Below are 21,392 nucleotides of genomic sequence, written 5' to 3'. Positions count from 1 at the left end.
ATGAAGTGATTGCAATAAGTCTAATAACCATATATCTCCATACAAAGTTGTTACAATTATATTCTTTATGCTGTGTGTTACATCCTTGTGACTTATTTATAATTGGAGGTTTGTACCTCCTCAGCCCCCTGTGCCTGTTTCTCCACACACATACTATCCTCAGTCAGCAACCACCCTTTTGTTTATGTGTCTGTAAGTCTATCTTACTTTTGTTTCTTTTGCTTTTCAGATTCCATATATACGTAAGGTCGTATGGTATTTGTCTTTCTCTGACTTGTTTCACATGGCACAATAACTTCTAGATACAGCCATGTTGCTGCAAATGCAAGATTTCATTTTTTATGACTGAGTAGTATTCCATTGTCGGAGAAGGCAATGGCGTCCCACTCCAGCACTCTTGCCTGGAAAATCCCATGGACGGAGGAGCCTGGTGGGCTGCAGTCCATGGGGTCGCACAGAGTCGGACACGACTGAAGCGACTTAGCAGCAGCAGCAGTATTCCATTGTACTTTTATCACATCTTATTTATCTGTTCATCAGTAGACACTTAACTTGCTTCTCTATCTTGGCTTTTATAAATAATACTGCAGTGAACATTGGTGTTTATATATCTTTTGATATATGATGAATACCCAAGAGTAGAATTGCTGGATCATATGACAGTTCAATTTTCAATTTTTTGAGGTACCTCCCTACTCTTTCCCATAGTGGCTGCATAATTTATAATCCCACCAGTAGTGTACAAGGATTCCTTTTTCTCCACATCCTTGCCAACACTTATTTATTGTCTTATTGGTGATAGCCATTCTGACAGGAGTGAGGTGGTATATCATTGTGGTTTTGATTTGCATTTCCCTGATGATTAATGGTATTGGCCATCCAACCAGTCCATTCTGAAGGAGATCAGCCCTGGGATTTCTTTGAAAGGAATGATGCTAAAGCTGAAACTCCAGTACTTGGCCAGCTCATGCGAAGAGTTGACTCATTGGAAAAGACTCTGATGCTGGGAGGGATTGGGGGCAGGAGGAGAAGGGGACGACAGAGGATGAGATGGCTAGATGGCATCACTGACTTGATGGACGTGAGTCTGAGTGAACTCCGGGAGTTGGTAATGGACAGGGAGGCTGGCGTGCTGCGATTCATGGGGTCGCAAAGAGTCGGACACGACTGAGCGACTGATCTGATCTGATCTGATGCCTTCTTTGGAAAAATACCTATATTTCTTAGATTGTAGTCCCTTACTCCATCTCCAAAGTACATTATTCACATTTTTGCTTTTGTTGTTACATTGTGTCCTTAATCACATTTACAAGCCATTGATGGGTAATGTTCACAAATTCTAGAGAAGAATGACTTATAAGTATGATTAATCCTTGTTTTTAATGATAGATTGTGAGGAAGAACTGATATCCTCCATAGTACCTTTGCACTGGAAGAGTGTAAAAACAACAACAAAAAAGGAACACACAGGATGTCAATCATATCCTTTTACCTCTTCATGTTGGTACACTGAATTCCTTAAAGCTTTCTAAAGAGAAAGGGTTTAATGCAAATTTGACAGAACTTCTTATTGTGATAGTAGAGGATCACAATAAAGGGTATGGGTTTTTTTTGGTGTTTGATTGCCTGGGTTTATATGCAGGTCCTGCACTCAGAACTTGGGCAAATTACTTAATATGTCTAATTTTTGTTTGTCTCTAATATGGAGTTACTAATTTTATCCCTTCAAGATTTGTTGTGTAGGATTTGTTGTTGTTGTTGTTGTTGTTGTGTAGGATTTAATGACAAAAAGGACATAAACAGTGCAACAGTTAGTTCATGATAAACATTCAGTACCTATTAACTGCTTAGGTTGCTATTATTCTCAGGGCCCCTCATATTGTGATTGTTCTGTTAACTGTTTCTGCCGCTTTATTTTAAACTTTTCAGTGTAGTGTGTCACATTCACCTTTCTATCTCTGTTCACCTGTTAGTAGATAGAAAGTAGTTACAGTGCTTGTTTAATTAAATGTTGTGTATAGAAACGGTATGTATGTGTTCTTACATACTCATATGTCTGTGTACTTTTCGTTATGTGTTGTCCAGGAATTAGAGAATTAGGCAGACTATTTGTCTCCCATTAAATTATTGAAAACTTCCAAATTGACTGACATAACAATGAAAAGAAAATAATTATATATCCTGAACTTGGAATAAGAACTAAAACTAGTTGCTAAAAAGGCATGAAAATAGATTAGAAGATTCTTAAATCTTATTTGATCAACAGAGTGTTTTTAGAGATGATGTCCCATTCCCCTAATTGTTTTTTTATTTTATTAATAGGTCATGATTAAGAAAATGCTATTGAAATTGACACAGTGAATCAGTGAGTTGAGTTTTACTGTGTGAATTTAGCTTGCAGGAGGGTTCCTACTTGTTGTCTCACGCCGCAGAAGATTCTTCGCTCCTGATCTACAAAACCTCTGATGGAAAAGTTACTAGGACAGCGTACAACTTGCATAAAACACATTGTGGCCTTCCTGGTGTGCCTTCCAGCCTCTCGGTTCCCTGGGTCCCTTTAGATCCCAGTCTCTTGTTACCATATCATATCCATCACGGAAGAATACCTTGTACTTTTCCACCTAAGTCACTGGGTCCCACAGCGCAACAAAAGGTAGGATCTTTTCTGAAATAAAATGTTCCACTAGGTTGTTTATTATTAATCTGTTTCGCTATGCATTTCAACCTGGTGTCCATATTTGCCATGTTAATCACAACACCATTCTAAAAACAGTGTTTATTGGAACGATAGGTAAAGTTGTATGCTCTTGTGAACCCATCATTTTAGCAAAACTTTCTGTTTTTTGTTAGGTTTATAGTCAACTAAAGAAAATTCTATTAGCCTGCCCAGTGAGGGCATGAGCAAGGCAACCACATAGTTAAATCCCTATGTTCCTATGAAAAGCAGAGTTATAATTTTTTTTCAGTTTTTATGTATACTTTTTTATTTCATTAAATATTTGAGGCAATTTGCAGAAGAATACATAGAATAAAATTATGGTGATGCAATTAAAAATTGATAAGTAGGATATGGAAAAATATAAAAACAAGTGTTAGTAATTAGTGACTGCAGTGCCTTATTAAAAGTACAATAAAATGTTAAGTAAATTGTGTTTTAATGCTAAGTATTTTTTATAACTCAATATTTTAGTTATAATTAATGTTATACTCTTTATAGCATCCTTCCTAGAAATAACAGTTGAATGATATTTCTCAGAAACTTTTGTAAAACCATTGTTAGAGATACTGTTTACCATGTAGCCCATTCTTTGTATCATGTAAGAAGTTCCAGTTCGAGTTTAGTTGAAGGAAAACTTTTCTTCTCTGTGAGTGAATCTGACTTTTCCTTTCCTGCTGCCAAAAATCTTTGAGTCAAAAATTATTGAGTCCTCTATTCTTCTCAATATTTCACTCCACAACATCTATCGCTTGTATATCATGTAGATATTTCCTGTTTTTTTTTCTTTCTGTATTAATCTGCAAATGTCCACAATTCCTTTGGAGAAATAGCTAGAATGCAGATACTGAGGATTATTTTGTAATTTACAGTGGTTTTATGGTTTACAAAGGTTGTTTATATTTTTCAATTCTCCACTCTTATTATTGAGAGAATCCTTTTAGAAATGACAACTTCTTGTACATTGTTAACTTTGGCCAAGAAAATACATAAATGTGGTTAATTAGTTGGAACAAGTGAAAGAATAGACAGAATGAGTTATCAGTATTTTAAGTCATTTTAGCTACAGTTTTTGTTGGGTATTTTTCAGTTTTCGTTTCAAACAGGAGTCTTATTTTCTCTTCCTTTCACATTTATTCTTTGTATCTTTCTTCTCTTTTGGACTCTTATGTTTTTCTTACTCTTTGTCTGTTTCTCGAATTCATAATTTCTTCTCTGTCTTTACCATCGCTGACCTTCTTATAGTTCCTTTCCCTCCCTTCTTAGTTTTCATTTCTTCTTTTCCACTGCCCTTCAGTTTCATTATTGTAAGCACATTGCTCTAAAGGTCTGTCATTCCTTCATTTCCTCATTTAACATTTCAAACTTTTCCAAATTTAAAAAAATCACAAAAGAGTGATTTTCCTCTTTACTTCTCTCAGTTTACCCTGATCTGTCTGCTTCCCTGATTGTTATTTGAAATTGTCGTACTTTAAAACTGTCAGATTAAAGCTTGCATAGAGGCAGTTAAGTGGCTAGAGGCTAAAAATATATAAAGGACAATTTGAAGGGTAATTATTTCATGTGTAAACAATAGAGTTGACTGTATTGTAAACATGTTAAACTGTCCTGTTCTTTGCTGCTTCTCCTAGATTGGTGGGACAAGAATGCCTACCCGAAGCCACAGGAATTCAGTTTCCGTGGAAACGAAAAGCCTGCCTGCTCAGCAAGTTGAAAATGAAGGAGTGGCTTCGAGTAAAAGAAAAATAACTTAAAGACTGTACCATGGAAAACAAAGAAAAACCAGTTATCACAACATTTAGTTTAGAAAAATTTGAGGGAAAATATACCTGAAAGATCTGTAGGCAACAGGAATGTTTTTGTTTTACTGTCCTTGAGAGTTCTTAGAGTGCCTTAAAAAAACGCTTGGACTATGTGAAGCAGTGTTCCAACTCAAACAGGCTAATATGCCCTTAACACCTGAGGTTTGAGGAGACTATAGATATGTTTTAGCATTATCGTGGCAGGGAAATACAGAGAGAAGAAAATATTTTTATACTAGACCTTTAGCAAAAAAAAAAGTAGGAAAATAATTTGCTCTTTCAAGAGCAATATTTATCATTATGTATTAGATTAATCCTGGAGGAGGAAATAGCAACCCATTCCAGTATTCTTGCCTGGAGAATCCCATAGACAGGAGAACCTGGCAGGCTACAGTCCATGGGGTCTCAAAAAGTCAGACATGACTTAGCAACTACACATTAGGTTAATCATTTCAGTTGTAATGCTGGTCTATTGGGGTTTGCTCAGAAGGTTAAATCTTGCTACTGTCAGAGATAATTTTGACTTACGTAAACCCTATTTCTGACCTATCTGACAGTTTTTCTATACTGATTTAAAATGATGATTGTTGCAGGTTACAAAGTTAATACCTTTAAAAACTGGTGAAATTCCATTGCAGAAGCCAAAAAGAAAAATAAAAAGCTCTCTGCCTATGTAAATTCACAAGAAAGTTAACAGTTTTTTGTTGGGCAATCATCAATTTGTTTAAAAAAAAAAAAGCTTGTGGTGTAACAGGTTCGGTGACTGCCTCTGTCCCTTGGCACAAATCCTGGCTAGGTGTTGAAATACACTACTAAAAACAAACAGATGAGTGTATTTTCCAGAGAAATCTCATATTTCAACTAGAAAGACTAACATGTAAAACAGAAGCTCTTTTTCCTCATCTATACTAATTAATTTAAAATTTTCAGGACCATGAAGGTGAATTTAGGAAAGGGCCAATCATTTAATGTTATTATAGCCAACTATTTGTATTTATGAAGGGATGAACTCATTTAATTTATAAAATACAAGCTTTATAATCCAAGGCAAAATTTGGTTTTGGAATTTTTTTATGCATTTTATATTAATATAGGAAATTAGCCCCAGTGACCTTCTCAGCTGTTGTAAGTAGCATTTAAATATTCTTTTTACTACCAAGTTTTGTTTTGAGTTTTTTGGTTGGTTATATAATATTTTAAATTAATGACTAGTTATTAATGAAATTGTCTTATATATTTTAATATATAGTTTCCTCATCCTGCCATTCCCTTTTTAAAATATTAAGCTTTGTTTCAATAGTCATGATTTTTTTTTTTAACTTTTGTCACATACCCATATTTCCTGAAATACTCTACTTGTGAATCATTTGGCAGTGAACCATGGGAGAGGCAGGGATTCCCTAGTAATTTTCTCTTTTAGAAAAGCTAAGCAATGATTACTTTAGACTTCTGAATACCAGAAAGACATGACTTTCATTTTTTTAGTTTTAGTTTTTACTCAATAAAATGTGTGATCTTATAAGAGATTATTTTAAAATTATCTTAGCCATCTATTAGAGTAACTCTGATAATATATATAAAGCTAGTTTTTGTTTTCCACTTGTGCTTAATCAAGCTTCTTTTTTTTAATGTATATTTGAATTTGTGTTCTTTTTATTGATTTTTAGTACTGAGAATGTATAAGCAAGAAAGTGACATTGACAGTACGAGCAAAGATGTTTTTAAAAAAACAAAAACAGTCAGTATTGGCAAGGATATAATGAGCCTGGCCTACATAATCTCTGTGGTGAAGGTATAAACATTTCATTCAGTAAATGTTTGAGTGTACCTGTGTGCCACACAACCTAAAATTGGTCCCCATGTTTACTCTCATAAAATTCTTACTCATGTATCAGAATATTTGTTTATTGTACTTATTACTGTCTTTCTTCTTAAATAGATTACAAGCTATGCCAAGGCGGGGCATATATGTTTTGTTCATTTGTGTATAACATACGTAATACATAAGTCGCTCAGTAGATAGAACTTGAATATATGAATAGATGAATATCTCAGTATCAAAGATAGATTTTGGTCTTCCCATGAGCTAACCTTCTAGTGGCAGACACAATACTGATCTTTGTGGTAAGTACCCCAAGAAAGTAAAGTAAGGAAGTCATCTAACCAGGACCTGATAATTAAGGAGGAAGGTCTGGATAAACCTTGAGCTGCGCCTTTAAAAATAAGTAAGAGTTACAAGGAAAGAATGAAAGGTCTTCCACACAAAAAGAAAGCAGCATATGCAGAGGTGACCGCCAGCCAGAGTGTAGGCTGTGAGCATGGGAGAGAGAGAAGGAGCTATAGGACAGGGACAGGCGTGCGATGCTATGGCATTTGAATTCTGTCCTCTGCAGTGTGGGAACAAGTAGTGATTTTTTAATAAAAATAAATAACATGATCAGGTATAATTTTGAAAAAGTTCTTGTTGGCATTAGTGTAGAGAATGGAATGGAGCTGGGAAAGACTGTAGGGAAGTAGAAAAGTTGCAAAGTTATGTTATAATAATTGAAAAATGAATTAAAGTAATAAAAATAGGGCCAGGCTCAAGTGATAAGAGAAAAAACTGACAACTTGGTGATATAGTTTGTAGGGGGAGTAAAATATGGCTTCCAGGTTCCTCATGGGATACTTTGTAAATACACTACTTAGAAAGGATGAAGAGTGTGACTAGAGCAAGAGGAGGGCTTGCTTAACACGTTCATTTCCTTTCATCACTTGTATCCCTTGAATTCTGGGCTGGATGTGCTATTATTACTATATAAGAAACTAGTACTATCCCACACTAGCTAGGACACAGAAGCAACAGATGCCCACTGACAGCTGAACAGACAAGCTGTGGTTCATATACACAACAGAGTATTACTCAGCTATAAAAAGGAACATCTATGAGTCAATTCTAACGAAGTGGATGAACCTAGAGCCTATTATACAGAGTAAAGTAAGTCAGAAAGAGAAAAATACTTTATATTAACCCAAATCTAGAAAGATGATACTGACAAACCTAATTGCAGGGCAACAAAGGAGATGCAGATATAAAGAAAAGACTTATGGACACAATGGGGGAAGGAGAGGATGAGATGAATTGAGAGAGTCACAGTGAAACATATGTTACCATGTGTAAAATAGATAGCCAGTGGGAATTTGCTATATGACACAGGGAGATCAAATCCAGTCCTTTGTGACACCTAGATGGGTGGGATGGGGTGGGAAGTAGGGAATTTTAAGATGGAGAGGATATAATGTATCCCTATGGCTAATTCATGTTGATATATGGCAGAAACTAACACAATATTGTAAAACAATTATCCTCCAATTGCAGATACATTCTTTACCACTGCACCACCTGTGAAGCCCATGGTATATAATATTTCCAGAAAAGTGATTTTCTACTCCCTACCACACCTAATTTAGAAGTTTGTGATATGTCATTAAAAACTAGTTATCTGCCTCTCTGCCCATGCAGAGTTTACAAACTGGTTTAATTACGGAACTTACATATTTACATCATATGACATGGTTTTGGAATAAGATGTTAAATGATGTGAAAAAATAGAGGGAAATAAGGGATTTGGGGAAGATGGCCACTGCTTTCACACTTGTTTGACTTCCATAACAATCCTGGAATATAGGAGAGCATTCACATATATACACTACTGCCCAGAGACTATAAGTGGCTTGGCTAAGGTCATAGATTTAGGGGCTAATTATGAATTGGCAGAAATTATCACTCAAGCCTATTACTGTTCTTAACATTTCATTGTTTCCTCTGAGTTTGAGGATAATTACTGAAACATGATAAATGTTTTTCATTTAAAATGTCTCTTTCTTCCATTGAAAACATGTCCTTGTAACTATAGTATAGGAGATAGAAAATCATTATAATGTAACTAATAAATATTGAACTTGAGGCATAATCAAATGAAAGATTAGTCTAATTTGGAGAAAGGGGTTAGAAAAAGGAAGACATGGTTTCAAATCCTGGCTTCCACTTACATTAGCTATAAAAAAAAAAAATAAAATAAAAAAAATAATAATAAATAAACTTTAACAATCAGAGTGTTCAAAGTGGATAACCAATACATTCCTACTGTATAGCACAGGGAACAAAAAAAAAAAAAAAAAAAAATTAGCCCAAAACTTAGCTAGTTAAAACCACAAATTATTATTATTTTTTTAAAGAGTAGGTATGTTTTAAGACTCTCTTTAAAAATTTATTTATTTTTGGCCCTGCTGGGTCTTCATTGCTGCACATAGGCTTTCTCTAGTTGCAGAGAGCCAGGGCTACTCTGTGGCAGTGCAGGAGCTTCTCATTGCAGTGGCTTCTCTTGTTGTGGACCACAGGCTCTAGGCTCATGGGCTTCAGTAGTTGCAGCATGTGGGCTCAGTAGTTGTGGTGCAAAGGCTTAGTTGCTCCTTGGCATGTGGAATCTTCCCAGACCAGGGATTGAGCCCGTGTCCCCTGCATTGACAGGTGGATTCCTATCCACTCTACCACCAGGCAAGTCCATAAATAATTATCTCAGACTTTCTGTGGGTCAGGAGTTCAGATGCAGCTTGCCTGGGTGCCTCAGGCTCAGGGTCTCATCAAGCTGTTGGCTGGGGCTGCAGTCGTCTGAAGGCTTGCATGGGGCTGGAACATCTGCTTCCAGGAAAGCTCACCGTGGTCATGGTGGGCCTCCTCAGTCTCTCACTGGTTGTCAGCTGTAACGCATCCTCACCACATGTGCCTCTCCACAGGTCTATTTGAGTGTCCTCATGACATAGCAGATGGCTTATCTCAGAGTGAGCAGTCCAAGACAGAGCAAGAAGGAAGCCGCAGTGTATTTTATGGCTCAGTCCAAGAAGTCAAGTACAGTCAATTATGCCGTACTTTCCTTGTTAGAAATAAGTTACCAAGTCCACACTGAGGATTCACAAGGGAGGAGTATAGAAAGATTTAGTGAGCCTATTTTTAAACCTCCACAATGCCATTGAAGACTTTAGGCATATAGAAAGATTAGGTTTAGGGTAGAGAGAAAAGAAAGGACACTTTTTTTTTTTTAATGTCTTATTACCAACATATTAAATCTGAGATAGGGATAGATAGTGTCAAAGATAGTTGATCATTTGAGTTTTAAACTCAAGTGCAGATTTGGTGTATCTGTGGTGATTGAAATCAGAGCAAAGAAAGGCATAGCAAGAATGAATGAGGAATGGACCGTGAATGCGGCCCCAGGAAAACCATAGAACTTTAGTAACAGGAGGATTTTATTAAAGTGGCCAGTATGGAAGTCAGATTTATAATTGTTAAAGAATAAGAAACTGAGGTGGAAACAATGAAAATCTTCATTGCAAAACTTGGAAATAGTTCTGTTTGGATCTACTTTTTCAACTACAAAGGAGGTTAACCTATTTCTTTTCATTTCTTTTGGATTCTCTGTTTAGATACCATGCACATTTTAAAGACATCAGAAGGAGGCACATGTTTAGGGTAGAGAGGGAACACTTTTTAATATTTTGCTCCCAAGTTGAAGTTCTTGATGTACATGCAGGTAGAGATATTAAGACAGTTTTTCATGTTTATAGATATATGCAGGTACTTTTTAATCAAGCCTTAGAATATTTTATGTCAGGATTTATTGAGCTTATCATTGAGATGTAGAAATAAAGGCTATGCATTTCATTGATCCTTCCACTTCCACTGTCGTGTTCCCTTGGCTAGTGTGCAGACTTCTTATCAGAGTACATAAGGACAGACACATACACATCTATCTGGAGATTGAGGGTGATCTGCTGAGCAAAGCTTACTCAAAGTGTCGAGGCCCAGACATATTTCTAGGATGGGTCTCCAGGTTATCTCAACAAATAGGAAGATTCAGTTACCTTGGCATATATGTTTGCTTTCTATATATGAGCTACTGCTAGAAGTGATCAAGCAAGGACCTACGAAGGGTTGGTTTTTATTGTTGTACATGCGTGGTATAACCTTGTCAATCCTCTGAGGAGCTGGGGTTGGGAAGAGGGAATATGAGTGTGACTTAATTGATGTTTTGAAAGTGAAGACACCTAAAGACTCTGTGGTTAGTGAGTTGAATCACTCCTTCCCCTTTCTTGAAAACGCATTTCTTAGAGGGGAAAAGTTAATCTTTTCATATTCCCTATCCCAGGTTTTGCTTACTCAAAAGTATACAGCACAGGAGAGTGTGTGCATGTTAACTTCAAGAAGCACACTCCAGTATGGCAGTGCCACACCATTGCCACGGGTCTCAGATCTCTCCCAAACCCTGCATTAAGGCAACATCTGCTCCATCCCGGCTTTACCAACACACAGATTAGCCTTTCTTGTCCCTACCTGCATGTTTTTACCATGTAAAGCTATATCTTCTTGCATTTATTAACACCTGTCAAAACTTTGTCCTCTCTTTAATTGATAGTGCAGATTTGAGCATCATTTGGGTATACTATACCAGTCTCTTGAGATTTAAAGATAATACTGGTTTCTGCCTTAAGGGAATTTCCTAATCTAGTTGGGGAGATAAGTATACACGATTAGCTATAACACGGAGAAGGATATTCAAGTAGCACAATAGTGACAGGAATGAGGGGATAATTAGAAGTAAGGCAAACTCATGGTAGGAATGACCTTTAAGCTATGTTTGAAAAACAAATAAAATACTAATGTGGATAAAGAGGAAGCAAAGCATTAGAGCGTGAGAGAAATTTTTATGAAAAGAACTGATTTTAGGAAGTAGCTAAGATGCTCATTTAATAAGCGTAAGGGTAAAGCATGATAAAGGTCCCTATAGTGGAGAAGGCAATGGCACCCCACTCCAGTACTCTTGCCTGGAAAATCCCATGGATGGAGCAGCCTGGTAGGCTGCAGTCCATGGGGTCGCTAAGAGTCGGACACGACTGAGCGACTTCACTTTCACTTTTCTCTTTCATGCATTGGAGAGGGAAGTGGCAACCCACTCCAGTGTTCTTGCCTGGAGAATCCCGGGGATGGTAGCCTGGTGGGCTTCTGTCTGTGGGCTTCCGTCTATGGTATCGCACAGAGTCGGACACAACCGAAGCGACTTAGCAGCAGCAGCATAGTCAAAGCTATGGTTTTTCCAGTAGTCATATATGGATGTGAGAGTTGGACCATAAAAAAGGCTGAAAGCCAAAGAATTGATGCTTTGAAATTGTGATGTTGGAGAAGATTCTTGAGGGTCCCTTGGACAGCAGAGATCAAACCAGTTAATCCTAAAGGAAATCAACCCTAAATAATATTTATTGGAAGGACTGATGCTGAAGCTCCAACACTTTAGCCACCTCACGTAGAGCCGACTCATTGGAAAAGGCCCTGATGCTGGGTAAGATTGAAGACAAAACAAGAAGAGGGCAGCAGAGGATGAGATAGCCTCACTGACTCAATGGATATGAATTTGGGCAAACTGGGAGATAATGAAGGACAGGGAAACCTGGTGTGTTGCAGTCCATGGGGTGACAGAGTTGGACACAACTTAGCAGCTGAACAACAACAAAGGATGATAAATGGAGGATGAAGTTAAGTTAAAGCTTGGTAGTGGAAGGGATTGACTATTGTTCCCAGATAGTTTGGTTTGATTCTAAAGGCAGTGAAGAGGGAATTCCCTGGCAGTCCAGTGGTTAGAACTCTGCACCTTCGCTGCTAGGGGCAGTACTAAGATCCCACAAGCTGTGCAGCATGGCCAAAATAATAAATTTATAAAGTAAAGAGATATTGAAGGCTTTTTAAGCAAAATGACATCATTTGTAAGAGTTATAATATAATGGTTTATTCAGAAAGGAAAAAGACTTCATATTATTTTATATTATGAAAATATTAGAGGGAGAATATAGATGGGGTGAAAAGACAACTAGATATGTTTTCAACCAAATGTCGGCATTATGATTCAGGTGATATCCTTCAGAACCTATAGACTGAAGATGTGGTCTGCAACTTAGGAGAGAGAAACAGGAAAGTTAGGGGCCCACCTTTGGGCTGACATACTAAGAAACTGGGACATGTCTGGAACCAAGGTGGCCTTTTTTCTTTTCTTTCCTCCACTTCCCCCTTTTTTTGGGTCAAGTGGCTGGGAGTTTAGTTATATACCAAATTAACTGAGCAAGCAAATACACCAAGAATAATGGGAAAGAGGAAAGCAAGAATAAACCCTGTGGTATTGATTTGGAATTGGAAATGAATTCATGGTACTTAATAGAGAGATGGTGAAATAGATGTGTGTTTGTGTACATATGCATCCATACTGCCTAATTCTGCTGATAGGCTCTGGAAGCAACAGCCCTCTGGTAGTAATGAACATACCTAGCACCGGTATCCAGACCTTGGTTTCTAAGTCCCATTCATCACTAAAACTGATGCTCCTTGGAGAAATTACTAGTTCTGAGAATGGGGAAGGGAAACTATAAGATGAACCTGGAGGGCTTCCCTGGTGGTTGAGTAGTTGAGGAGCCTGCCTATCAATACAGGAGATTCTACATACTGCACCACCACTGTTGAGCCTGTGCGCTATAGCCCAAGAACTGAAACTGCAGAGCCCATGTGCCACAACTACTGAAGTCCAGACACCCTAGAGCCCCTGCTCCATGAGAGAAGCCTGTGTACTGCAACTAGAGAGTAGCTCCCGCTCGCCACAACTAGAGAAACCCCGTGCAGCAATGAAGACAACACAGCCAAAAATAAATTATTAAAAAAAGAAGAAGATGAACCTGGAACATCAGCTTGTACTAGCAAGTGTGGATGTGCTCACAGAATGATGGTTCCATGTCAAGAGAATACAGGAGCTAGCTTAAAGGAGTTCCCAAGTCTGGTGACATTTGAGCAGGAATTAATGATAGTAACAGATTGAAATCCTTTGAGTAAAATAGTAGTCTACAAGTTCATACTTATATGAATGAATTAAAAATGGGGCAAAAGGGAATATTCTGTAGTAGAATATCAATATACTAGAGAGAATGATGGAATTAGCTCACGAATTTGCAACCATTACAATAATAATAAGCTAAAAACCATCAAAGAATGCTAAATGCAATGGGTGAAAACTTGATAGCAGATGAGAATATTTGAGTAATCATAAAGAATCTCACACTCAGATATTAATAATAAGCATAACATGCTTATTAGTTTACTTAATGCTTAAACCTTGCAGAAACTTTAAACCAAGTGCTTAAAGTTGATATCACCAGTAATGAGACAAATCAGCAATGTGTGTTTCTAGGTGTGCACCTAAAACACATCATTTTTGTGATATGTTCTTGCCAAATAAATTATAAGGAAATACCAGGGAAACCCAAAGGCATAGTCTGTAAAGTAATTGGTCAGTAATCTTAAAAAATGTCATGATTGTGAAAGAAAGAGAAACACTGGAGGACTGTTCTACTTAAAGACTGACTGAATGGGACTCATAATCCTGGTTTGTATAGTCCAGTGAAGGACATTATTAGAACAGTTGGCAAAATTTGAATGGAGTTTGTAGATTACATGGTAGTACAGAGGATGAGATGGCTGGATGGCATCACTGACTCGATGGACGTGAGTCTGAGTGAACTCCAGGAGTTGGTGATGGACAGGGAGGCCTGGCGTGCTGCGATTCATGGAGTCGCAGAGTTGGACACGACTGAGCAACTGAACTGAACTGAACTAAACTGAATGCATCTTTGTTCATTTCCTTCGATGTGGTTATGTCAGAGCATGCCCTGTACTTAGGAAATAGACACTGAAGTATAATATGGTAATGAGACATCATGTCTACAACTTAGCCTCAGATTGGAGGGACTTGGGCAGAGAAACGTTAACAGGGAGTCTTGGTGAAAGGTGTACAGGAGCTGTATGTACTATTTCTACAGCTTCTTTATAAATTTGAGATTATTTTAGAGATAGTTTATTAAAAATGTATTGTTCCAGCGTCAGATATTATAGGAAAGTCAAGAAGGATGACGACTGAGGGGAAAAGGCTAATTAGATTTAATAATCAATCAGGCAATAGAAGTGCCTAAATGAAACGGCAAGGGTAAGAGAATTAGGGGCTCATGTTTTTAGAGTCCCAGACATGAAAATTCCTTACAATTGAACACCCTAAAAACAAAATTTTTCTGCTTTAAATTCCTACTCTGCCTATTATAATACCACAATTTTGAATTTCAGCTGTTTACCTCCATTATTCTCTTTCAAGTATTTTGTAAACAGATGCTCCTTGGAGGCAACAATTACGTTTGTATACATGTATGTCTAACCCAAGACCAAACTCAGGACTAGCCAGCCTCCAGATACACCATCAACACCTATTAAATTGTGCTGATAAGACCCTCCCCATATTCCAGCATGTAGCTAAATTGTCTGTAACTCAGTCTTAGATCCCTTACTCACAAGGGCAAGTCTATGGGCAGCTATGAACCCTGCACAGAAAAGAAGTTTAAAAACTTGTATTTAGGGAATTCCCTGTCAGACCAGTGGTTAGAACTCTACACTTTCACTGCTGAGAGCCAGAGTTCGATATCTGGTTGTGGAACTAAGATCCCATGAGGCCCACCCCTACCCACCCCCCCAAAAAAAAGAAAAAAAAATTTAATAAAAATTCATGTTTAATAAAGGCCATACCAGTCACCTACCTCTCAAAAAACACTGAAGTTCCGTGTTTTGGATACAGTTTTATAATACTAACTCATTTAATGTTACTATATCTCATTTAAGAGCGACAAGGTAAGTTCAAATTCAGGTTAGATTTAATAGTTGGAAGATACAGTGTTTAAAACCTCTTAAAAACATTCTTTCTAGCACCCAAAACTTGTTTGGCCATGAATATGTAACCTGTGATTCTTTCTGTGACAGAAAAAAAAAAAAAGCTTATCAGAGAGATACCCATGTCCACCCATGTACAAGTCACTGGCATGCTGAAAAGAAACCTACTCTTTCACACAACTCTGGAAGCCACTCCAGCTCCAGGGATGTTCTCCAATGTCAAGTAAACTCAATTCCTCCCCACTCTGCAAACTGGCTTTTCAACAAACTTCTACCGAACTTAGACTGCAGACACTAAACTGTAAGGTTTTTTTTAAATTTTAACCTGTTAGATGAGACTCCGAATAAATAGCATGTTGTGTCCAGGAACAGTCTTAACTGACTGCATAATCTTCCATGAGACAATATTTAAATTTACTCCTGAAGTTTTCAACTGAAAGTGAGAAATGAGTCCAAAATAAAGTGATTACAATCTTTGTTTAATTGAATGAGAAAGTAAACAATTTCTATACAAATAAGAAATGGAATGTATTTTATGGAGTTTGTTTTTTATTTTTAACTAGTCTTGGGTTCCAACAATATGCAAACAGTGTTTTACTAATGTGAAAAATAAATAATTGAATGTATTTCCCAAGTATATCTGCTCTCTGCCCCACCAAAAGTGATGCAAATTATAATTTCCCGAGTGCCACAGTGGGCAGCGGGAAGTAATCTCTGTCCAATTCCAACATGCAACCTCATAGAATTGCACAATGAGTTCTTTTGAGTTCAGGAAGAGGATAAGGGAGACTGAAATCACAGTGCATCAGGCTTGAATGTCTCTATATGTATGCATGTTGGGAAGCTAATAAAGTGGTAGGTCAGTTCCTAATTCAGTTTGGCTTTTTTTTAATGCTACACTCTAGTGCCTGAAAACTTTTACTCCTAAGGAGCAAGGACTGTGTAACTTACTAAGTGCCTAAGGCCAAAATGTCATTTTGCATATCAGGGAGTGCTGAGTTTGCTGTCAGCCAAGCCTTCCACCTCTCAGGAGCCCCTGCTAAAGTTAATTCACATCCAGCAGTTGGGGAATTGTCAGCTGTAACTTGGAGAGGTTTGAGAGGCTGCATCTTAGAAGTAACCAGTACAGAGTTTGTTGGAAGAAGCAAGCGATGAGTGGGAAGCAGAGAGCACTGAATGAGTCTCAGTTGTACCATTTGCTAAGGCAGTATCTCTCCCCTTTTGAGCCTGTGTCTTTTCATCTGTGAAATCCAGAATTTGATGCCTTCCCATCATTTTCTACAGGCTCTAGTGGCCTTCCAATAAATAATACATATATATATATGTATATAAAAGTTATTTTTAAACTGTAAGTCACTGTATAAATGTGAAGTATTGTCAGATCACATCAATGAGAGGTATCGTTTGAGCTGAAGTTTGAAAGGAGTTTGTCAGATGGGAAGGGAAATTTCAGGCTGAGGGACAGTAAAATCCATGCTGCAGAGGTAGAAACATGCACCGCTTGTTGGAATGGCAGGCCTTCCAGGGTGCCTAAGACCTGGCCATGGGTATTTATGGGGAAGGAACCGAAAGATACCTAAGAAAATGTGGTGGGGAGCAGTTGTCAATAAAAAGCCCCACGTGCCTTCTTAGAGACAGAAGCCTTTGTCTTGAGATGGGGAATAATCAAAAGCTTTTTAATGAGGCTGGCAGTAGAGGTGGGCCACATGATTAAACTTCTATAATGGAAACTGTGGCTGAAATATGTCAGCTAGATTGGGAGGCGGAATGGAAACTAGGGCAATCTGAGGGCAGAGAAATCAAGGGAGGCTATTTTTTCAGCCTAAACTTGAGGCTATAGTGATCAGTCTTACTGGCAATCTGTTCACCTTTGTTTCTGCGGTACCAAATACGCCTGCCCCCACATATGTAACGAGGTGGCCAAGTCAATGATATGGACGATGCAGATCTTAAGTCTACTGGAGTTGGACATATCAGAACTGGTGGTAATCAGTACTACAGATCCTCATGCAGGGTAAGTCAGATGGCTCGCCTTCCTCTAGAGCTCAAAGCTATACTAAATGGGATAAAGGTTCCTTTGCAAAAGTTGTTCTTTTGGGGAATTAAATTCCAGTTGTATCATTTGGAAGTGGATTCTAAATCTGGGGGGCGGAAAAGTTGGTATCCTCCCAAGAAGGTCACTTAAAAAAGAAGGGTTAACTCTTTTATCTTGCTGGACTCTCCTTACCTTTTAATGCTTGGACTCTGGCGTCTAGAAGATAAAAAAAGAGAAAGTGAGCCCAGCACCTGAGCCCAAGCTGAAACCCAAGGTGCCCTCCCTCAGAGACTTGAGCATTTGGGTAAATAATGGCATGACCTCCTCCCCAGAACGCTTTGATGTTTGTGTGGTATTTATGTTAATGTTTAAATATTTAAAATGGCTACTACAGCCTTGAAAGAGAAAATTGAACTTAGCCAGTTAAAAACCCATGTGGGTCTCAGGCTATGCCTCCATCTCTTCTCCATTCCTTTTCAGTTTGGTATCGAGTGTGTGCAGACTTCTTCTTTTTTTTTTTTTTTTAAACAATACAAGGTGGATGACTTTTTTTTTTAATGTTCCTAACTTATAAACAGACCGCTTTGTTTAAAGACTAACAGAAGCAATGTTAACAATTCTGAGAAGCGATCTCTGTTTATGAAGGATGAATAATTGCAGCTCCAGGCGAGTAGTCATCCTTTGTAAGGCCTGACTGGTGGAGGTCTCTGGGCTGATCAGTAACTCTGTGCCTTATCCCTTTCCTCTTCAGCTGTCTGGGTTTCCGTCTTAAGTTTGCTGCAGCTCTCCGGAATGCCCACATGAATACCACAGGCTCTGGAAGGGAAAAGAAATTAACAGTATTAACTGAATTCATTTTGATGGAGACTTACAGGTAGCTGATGTCATTCATTGGAAACAGCAGCAAACCTGACCATTCCCTTGCCCGTGGGAGTATTGGGTTTTTGAGAATTTTTGTTGGTATATAAATACCTCAATCCTCATTTATGTCATTATTGAAGATTCCATTTCAGTCCACTATATTTTTGGACATTTTCACTAAAAAAAAAAAAAAAGGAAGAAACCACTTTTAAATAGCATTACATAACTGTGAATATTTAGTATCTCAAAAACTCTGAAAACCTCATTGGGCTGACTTCAGACCTCATATCAGAACAATCAATTTCCTTAAAACTAGAAAAAAAAAAAGATACTACTCATCCATTGAACAACGTGATCCAACGAGGACCTGATCACCCCTTCATGCATTTTTAACCCCTGTTGGCAGTATCTTCTGCTCCCTTTACTCTCTGAGTCATGAGCCTTGTCTCAAAGTTGTTCCTGAAAACTCTCAAGTGACCAGGATTTGCCTTGGGCTCTGAGGGAAACACTTAAGTGAAAAATTTTCAAAAATATTTCCACAGTTTTCACAATAGTGTCATTAAATAAGTAGACACACCTTCTCCAGTGACTAATCCTCTGTGCCTTTTTTTGTAATGGAATGATTTTTTTTAAGAATTAACAGCTATGTCTCTGTACTTTGATCCTTCACATGGATATGGAATACTTTGGTATGTGTTACATTTCCTCTTTTATGCTTTCACAATGACTTCAAGTATTAATAGCTATGAGTAACCTTGAATGCATTGGTCAAGAGGAACTATCTCATTCCTTTCTCTAAGGTTAACTGCTCCTGGGCTTCCCTAGCACTTTGATTTCATTTCTGATACATTTGTGAAATTACAATTATTCATTTACCTCCACCAGATCTTGAAATTGGAGTTACTGTGTTTTTTCCTGTCATGCATCTGCTATATAGAATCTTGCCCTAGTTAGTACCTGGCATATAGTGGATACTTCATGTTGGTTAAATGGAATGAATTTGCCTTGATTTCTATAGTCAGATAGATTCTGGAGCTTTTTCGGGGATGTGAGTGATCAAAATCAAGTAGGCTTCTCTCTATACTACATTAACCATTTTACCAGTTTTCATAGAAAAATATACACATCAATAAACAAAACATTCATGTAGTTGTTAATTAAAGAAGAAAAATGGGGGCACTGGATATAGGATGACCTCCTGGGAAAGATGAATGAGTTAGGAGTACTATGAGTCCTATTTTTTTTTCATTCTTTGACTATCTTAACAGTTTTTCTCAGATTCCTTCCTTTTGAGCTACAGCATAACCTGAGCATTAGCGTTGTTTATTTTAACCCCACCCTGGTTGCTATAGTTGATGAGTCACAGAAACCAGAGAAGGGAAAGACCAGTGAAATCATCTGGTTCATCTCCAAATTAGGGAGTGGAGCATTGGGATTTGGGGAAGACTAACTTCTCATTTGAAAAAAGAAAAGGAAAAAAAGTGCAACCAGAGCTGTTTAGAGCAGCCCACCCATCTGTTTGCCTTTTGCTTCTAACACAGTCCTGAGATCCACCCTGTTAGAAAGCAATCAGGAATTCTTATCAAGGGCCCATGGACAACCAGTTGCCAAAGTGTTAAGGAGTCAAACTAAAATCCTGCTGCTTGAGTAATAAAGTCAGATGATGAATCTTTCACTGATTGTTTTAATGGAGTCTTAAAGAATTTTAAACTCTGTTTTTAACTAGGTCTTACAAATTTAAGAGCTAGCGAGAGCCTCACTGAAGATCTGGGCTAAAATGCCTAGTCCCTGGGTGCAGAGACTCAGGTGGAGCTGGTGAGCGGTGGCAGGTATGTCAAGGTCAGGAGTGCTGACTCTCAGCCCTTTCCCCCGTGTCACAGTATCCTCCCTCACAGTGCTCTCCTCCACCGTCATCTTCTTCCTCTCCTCTCCTTTTTGTCTTCTTTTTTTGCATTGTTGGTTGAAGCAGTGGGAGAGATGATTCAGCGTCTATGTCTGCTCTTCACATCAACCAAGCCTGGCCACCAGGTATCACTGTCCGTTGGCCACAGAGGCAAGTGTGGCAAGACGCCACGTCAGCTCACCTGGAGCTCGTCTGCTAGGCTCCTTCTCTCCTTCTGTTTGCTTCTGTGTTTTTCCAGCTACATAACCTTGATTTCATCTTTGCTTTTTGTCCTTTAAAATTTTTAAAAGATCATAATGTCCTTAGCTCTTCCCTTGATGCCTAGCTTAGTTCTCTCCTAGCTTCCAACATCCTTCTATAGCATCCCTGCACCAGCTTTGGCCTCTTAGGTTGCAAAACCAGCTTCATACTGCTTGCTCTTTGCCAATGTCCCCTTACAAAATGGGGAGGACTCTGAACCTAATCAATGCTGATAGCATCTGAATATGCCCAGCATAATGTCCCGTATCTAGTTACCTAAGTATGTTATCACAGGTTCAGGTTATTAAAAATCTAAAGTCCTTTGCAACATGAGAGAGATTCAACAGTTGCCTGTTAGTTCATTTTATTTTGATAATATCCCAACAGCTTTATTTCACTTTAAATTGATGTTTCTCAGTCACAGCTATGCATTTGAATAACTTAGGGATGAAAAACATGCTGGGGTCTCATGACTCAAAGATCTGAATTAAAACAACTTTATATGAATATATTCAGTTGCACAAGGAGTACACTTCCTAATCTGGACATAAATGGAATGCAGAGAAAGAAGGTGGCCAATTGTATTCAATAAAAAATGATCTATTGATCTCCCTGTAAAGAGATGTAATTTTGTTGTTCAAAATATATCCATTTAGAAATCCTGTTGGGTCTGTTTTAATGAATAGATAAGACCTGTTTCTGTTTAGTAACATCCATGTGCTTATATACTTTAATGTGCCTAAATCAGTCATATTTGCATATTAAAGATTGAGTTTTAGAGTTAAAAGATAATTTGAAGATTTTCTAGTCAAAGTGCCTCATTTTGTTTTCCAGGTAAGAAACAGAATCATAGATCCTGGATGATTTGTTCAAGTAAACTCAATTAGGATCAGAACTAGGACCAGAACCTCTTCCTCCTGAGGTTGATGATGATTAGCACAGGACTCAGCAATAGAGAAGAGTCCGGCAAAGTCAGACCTTGAAAGATGACGAGCCTATCATGTGCCCACACTGGGTCAGGTGCTGGAGTTGCAAAGATGAATAGGGAGCTCCCA

At 38.0% G+C, this 21,392-nt stretch overlaps 1 protein-coding gene across 2 annotated transcripts in view; it reads left to right on the top strand.

Moving 5' to 3' along the window:
* ICE2 (interactor of little elongation complex ELL subunit 2) overlaps positions 1-6,417 on the top strand; it is a 67,132-nt gene extending 60,715 nt beyond the window's left edge. Inside the window, exons 15-16 of one of the 2 annotated variants that reach the window (XM_005903843.3) lie at positions 2,395-2,653; positions 4,348-6,417. In XM_005903843.3, the coding sequence (XP_005903905.1) occupies positions 2,395-2,653; positions 4,348-4,470 (382 nt within the window). In that variant the 3' untranslated portion in view covers positions 4,471-6,417. Of the gene's footprint in view, positions 1-2,322; positions 2,654-4,347 lie in introns of those variants that run through there. The other variant, XM_070377999.1, reaches the window with a different exon arrangement.
* Positions 6,418-21,392: the final 14,975 nt, after the last annotated feature.

The sequence above is a fragment of the Bos mutus genome, chromosome 10 (genome assembly GCF_027580195.1).
Source record: "Bos mutus isolate GX-2022 chromosome 10, NWIPB_WYAK_1.1, whole genome shotgun sequence".
Lineage (NCBI taxonomy): Eukaryota > Metazoa > Chordata > Mammalia > Artiodactyla > Bovidae > Bos > Bos mutus.
Note: the sequence above shows the minus strand (reverse complement) of the source record. Positions and strands in the feature narration are given on the sequence as shown.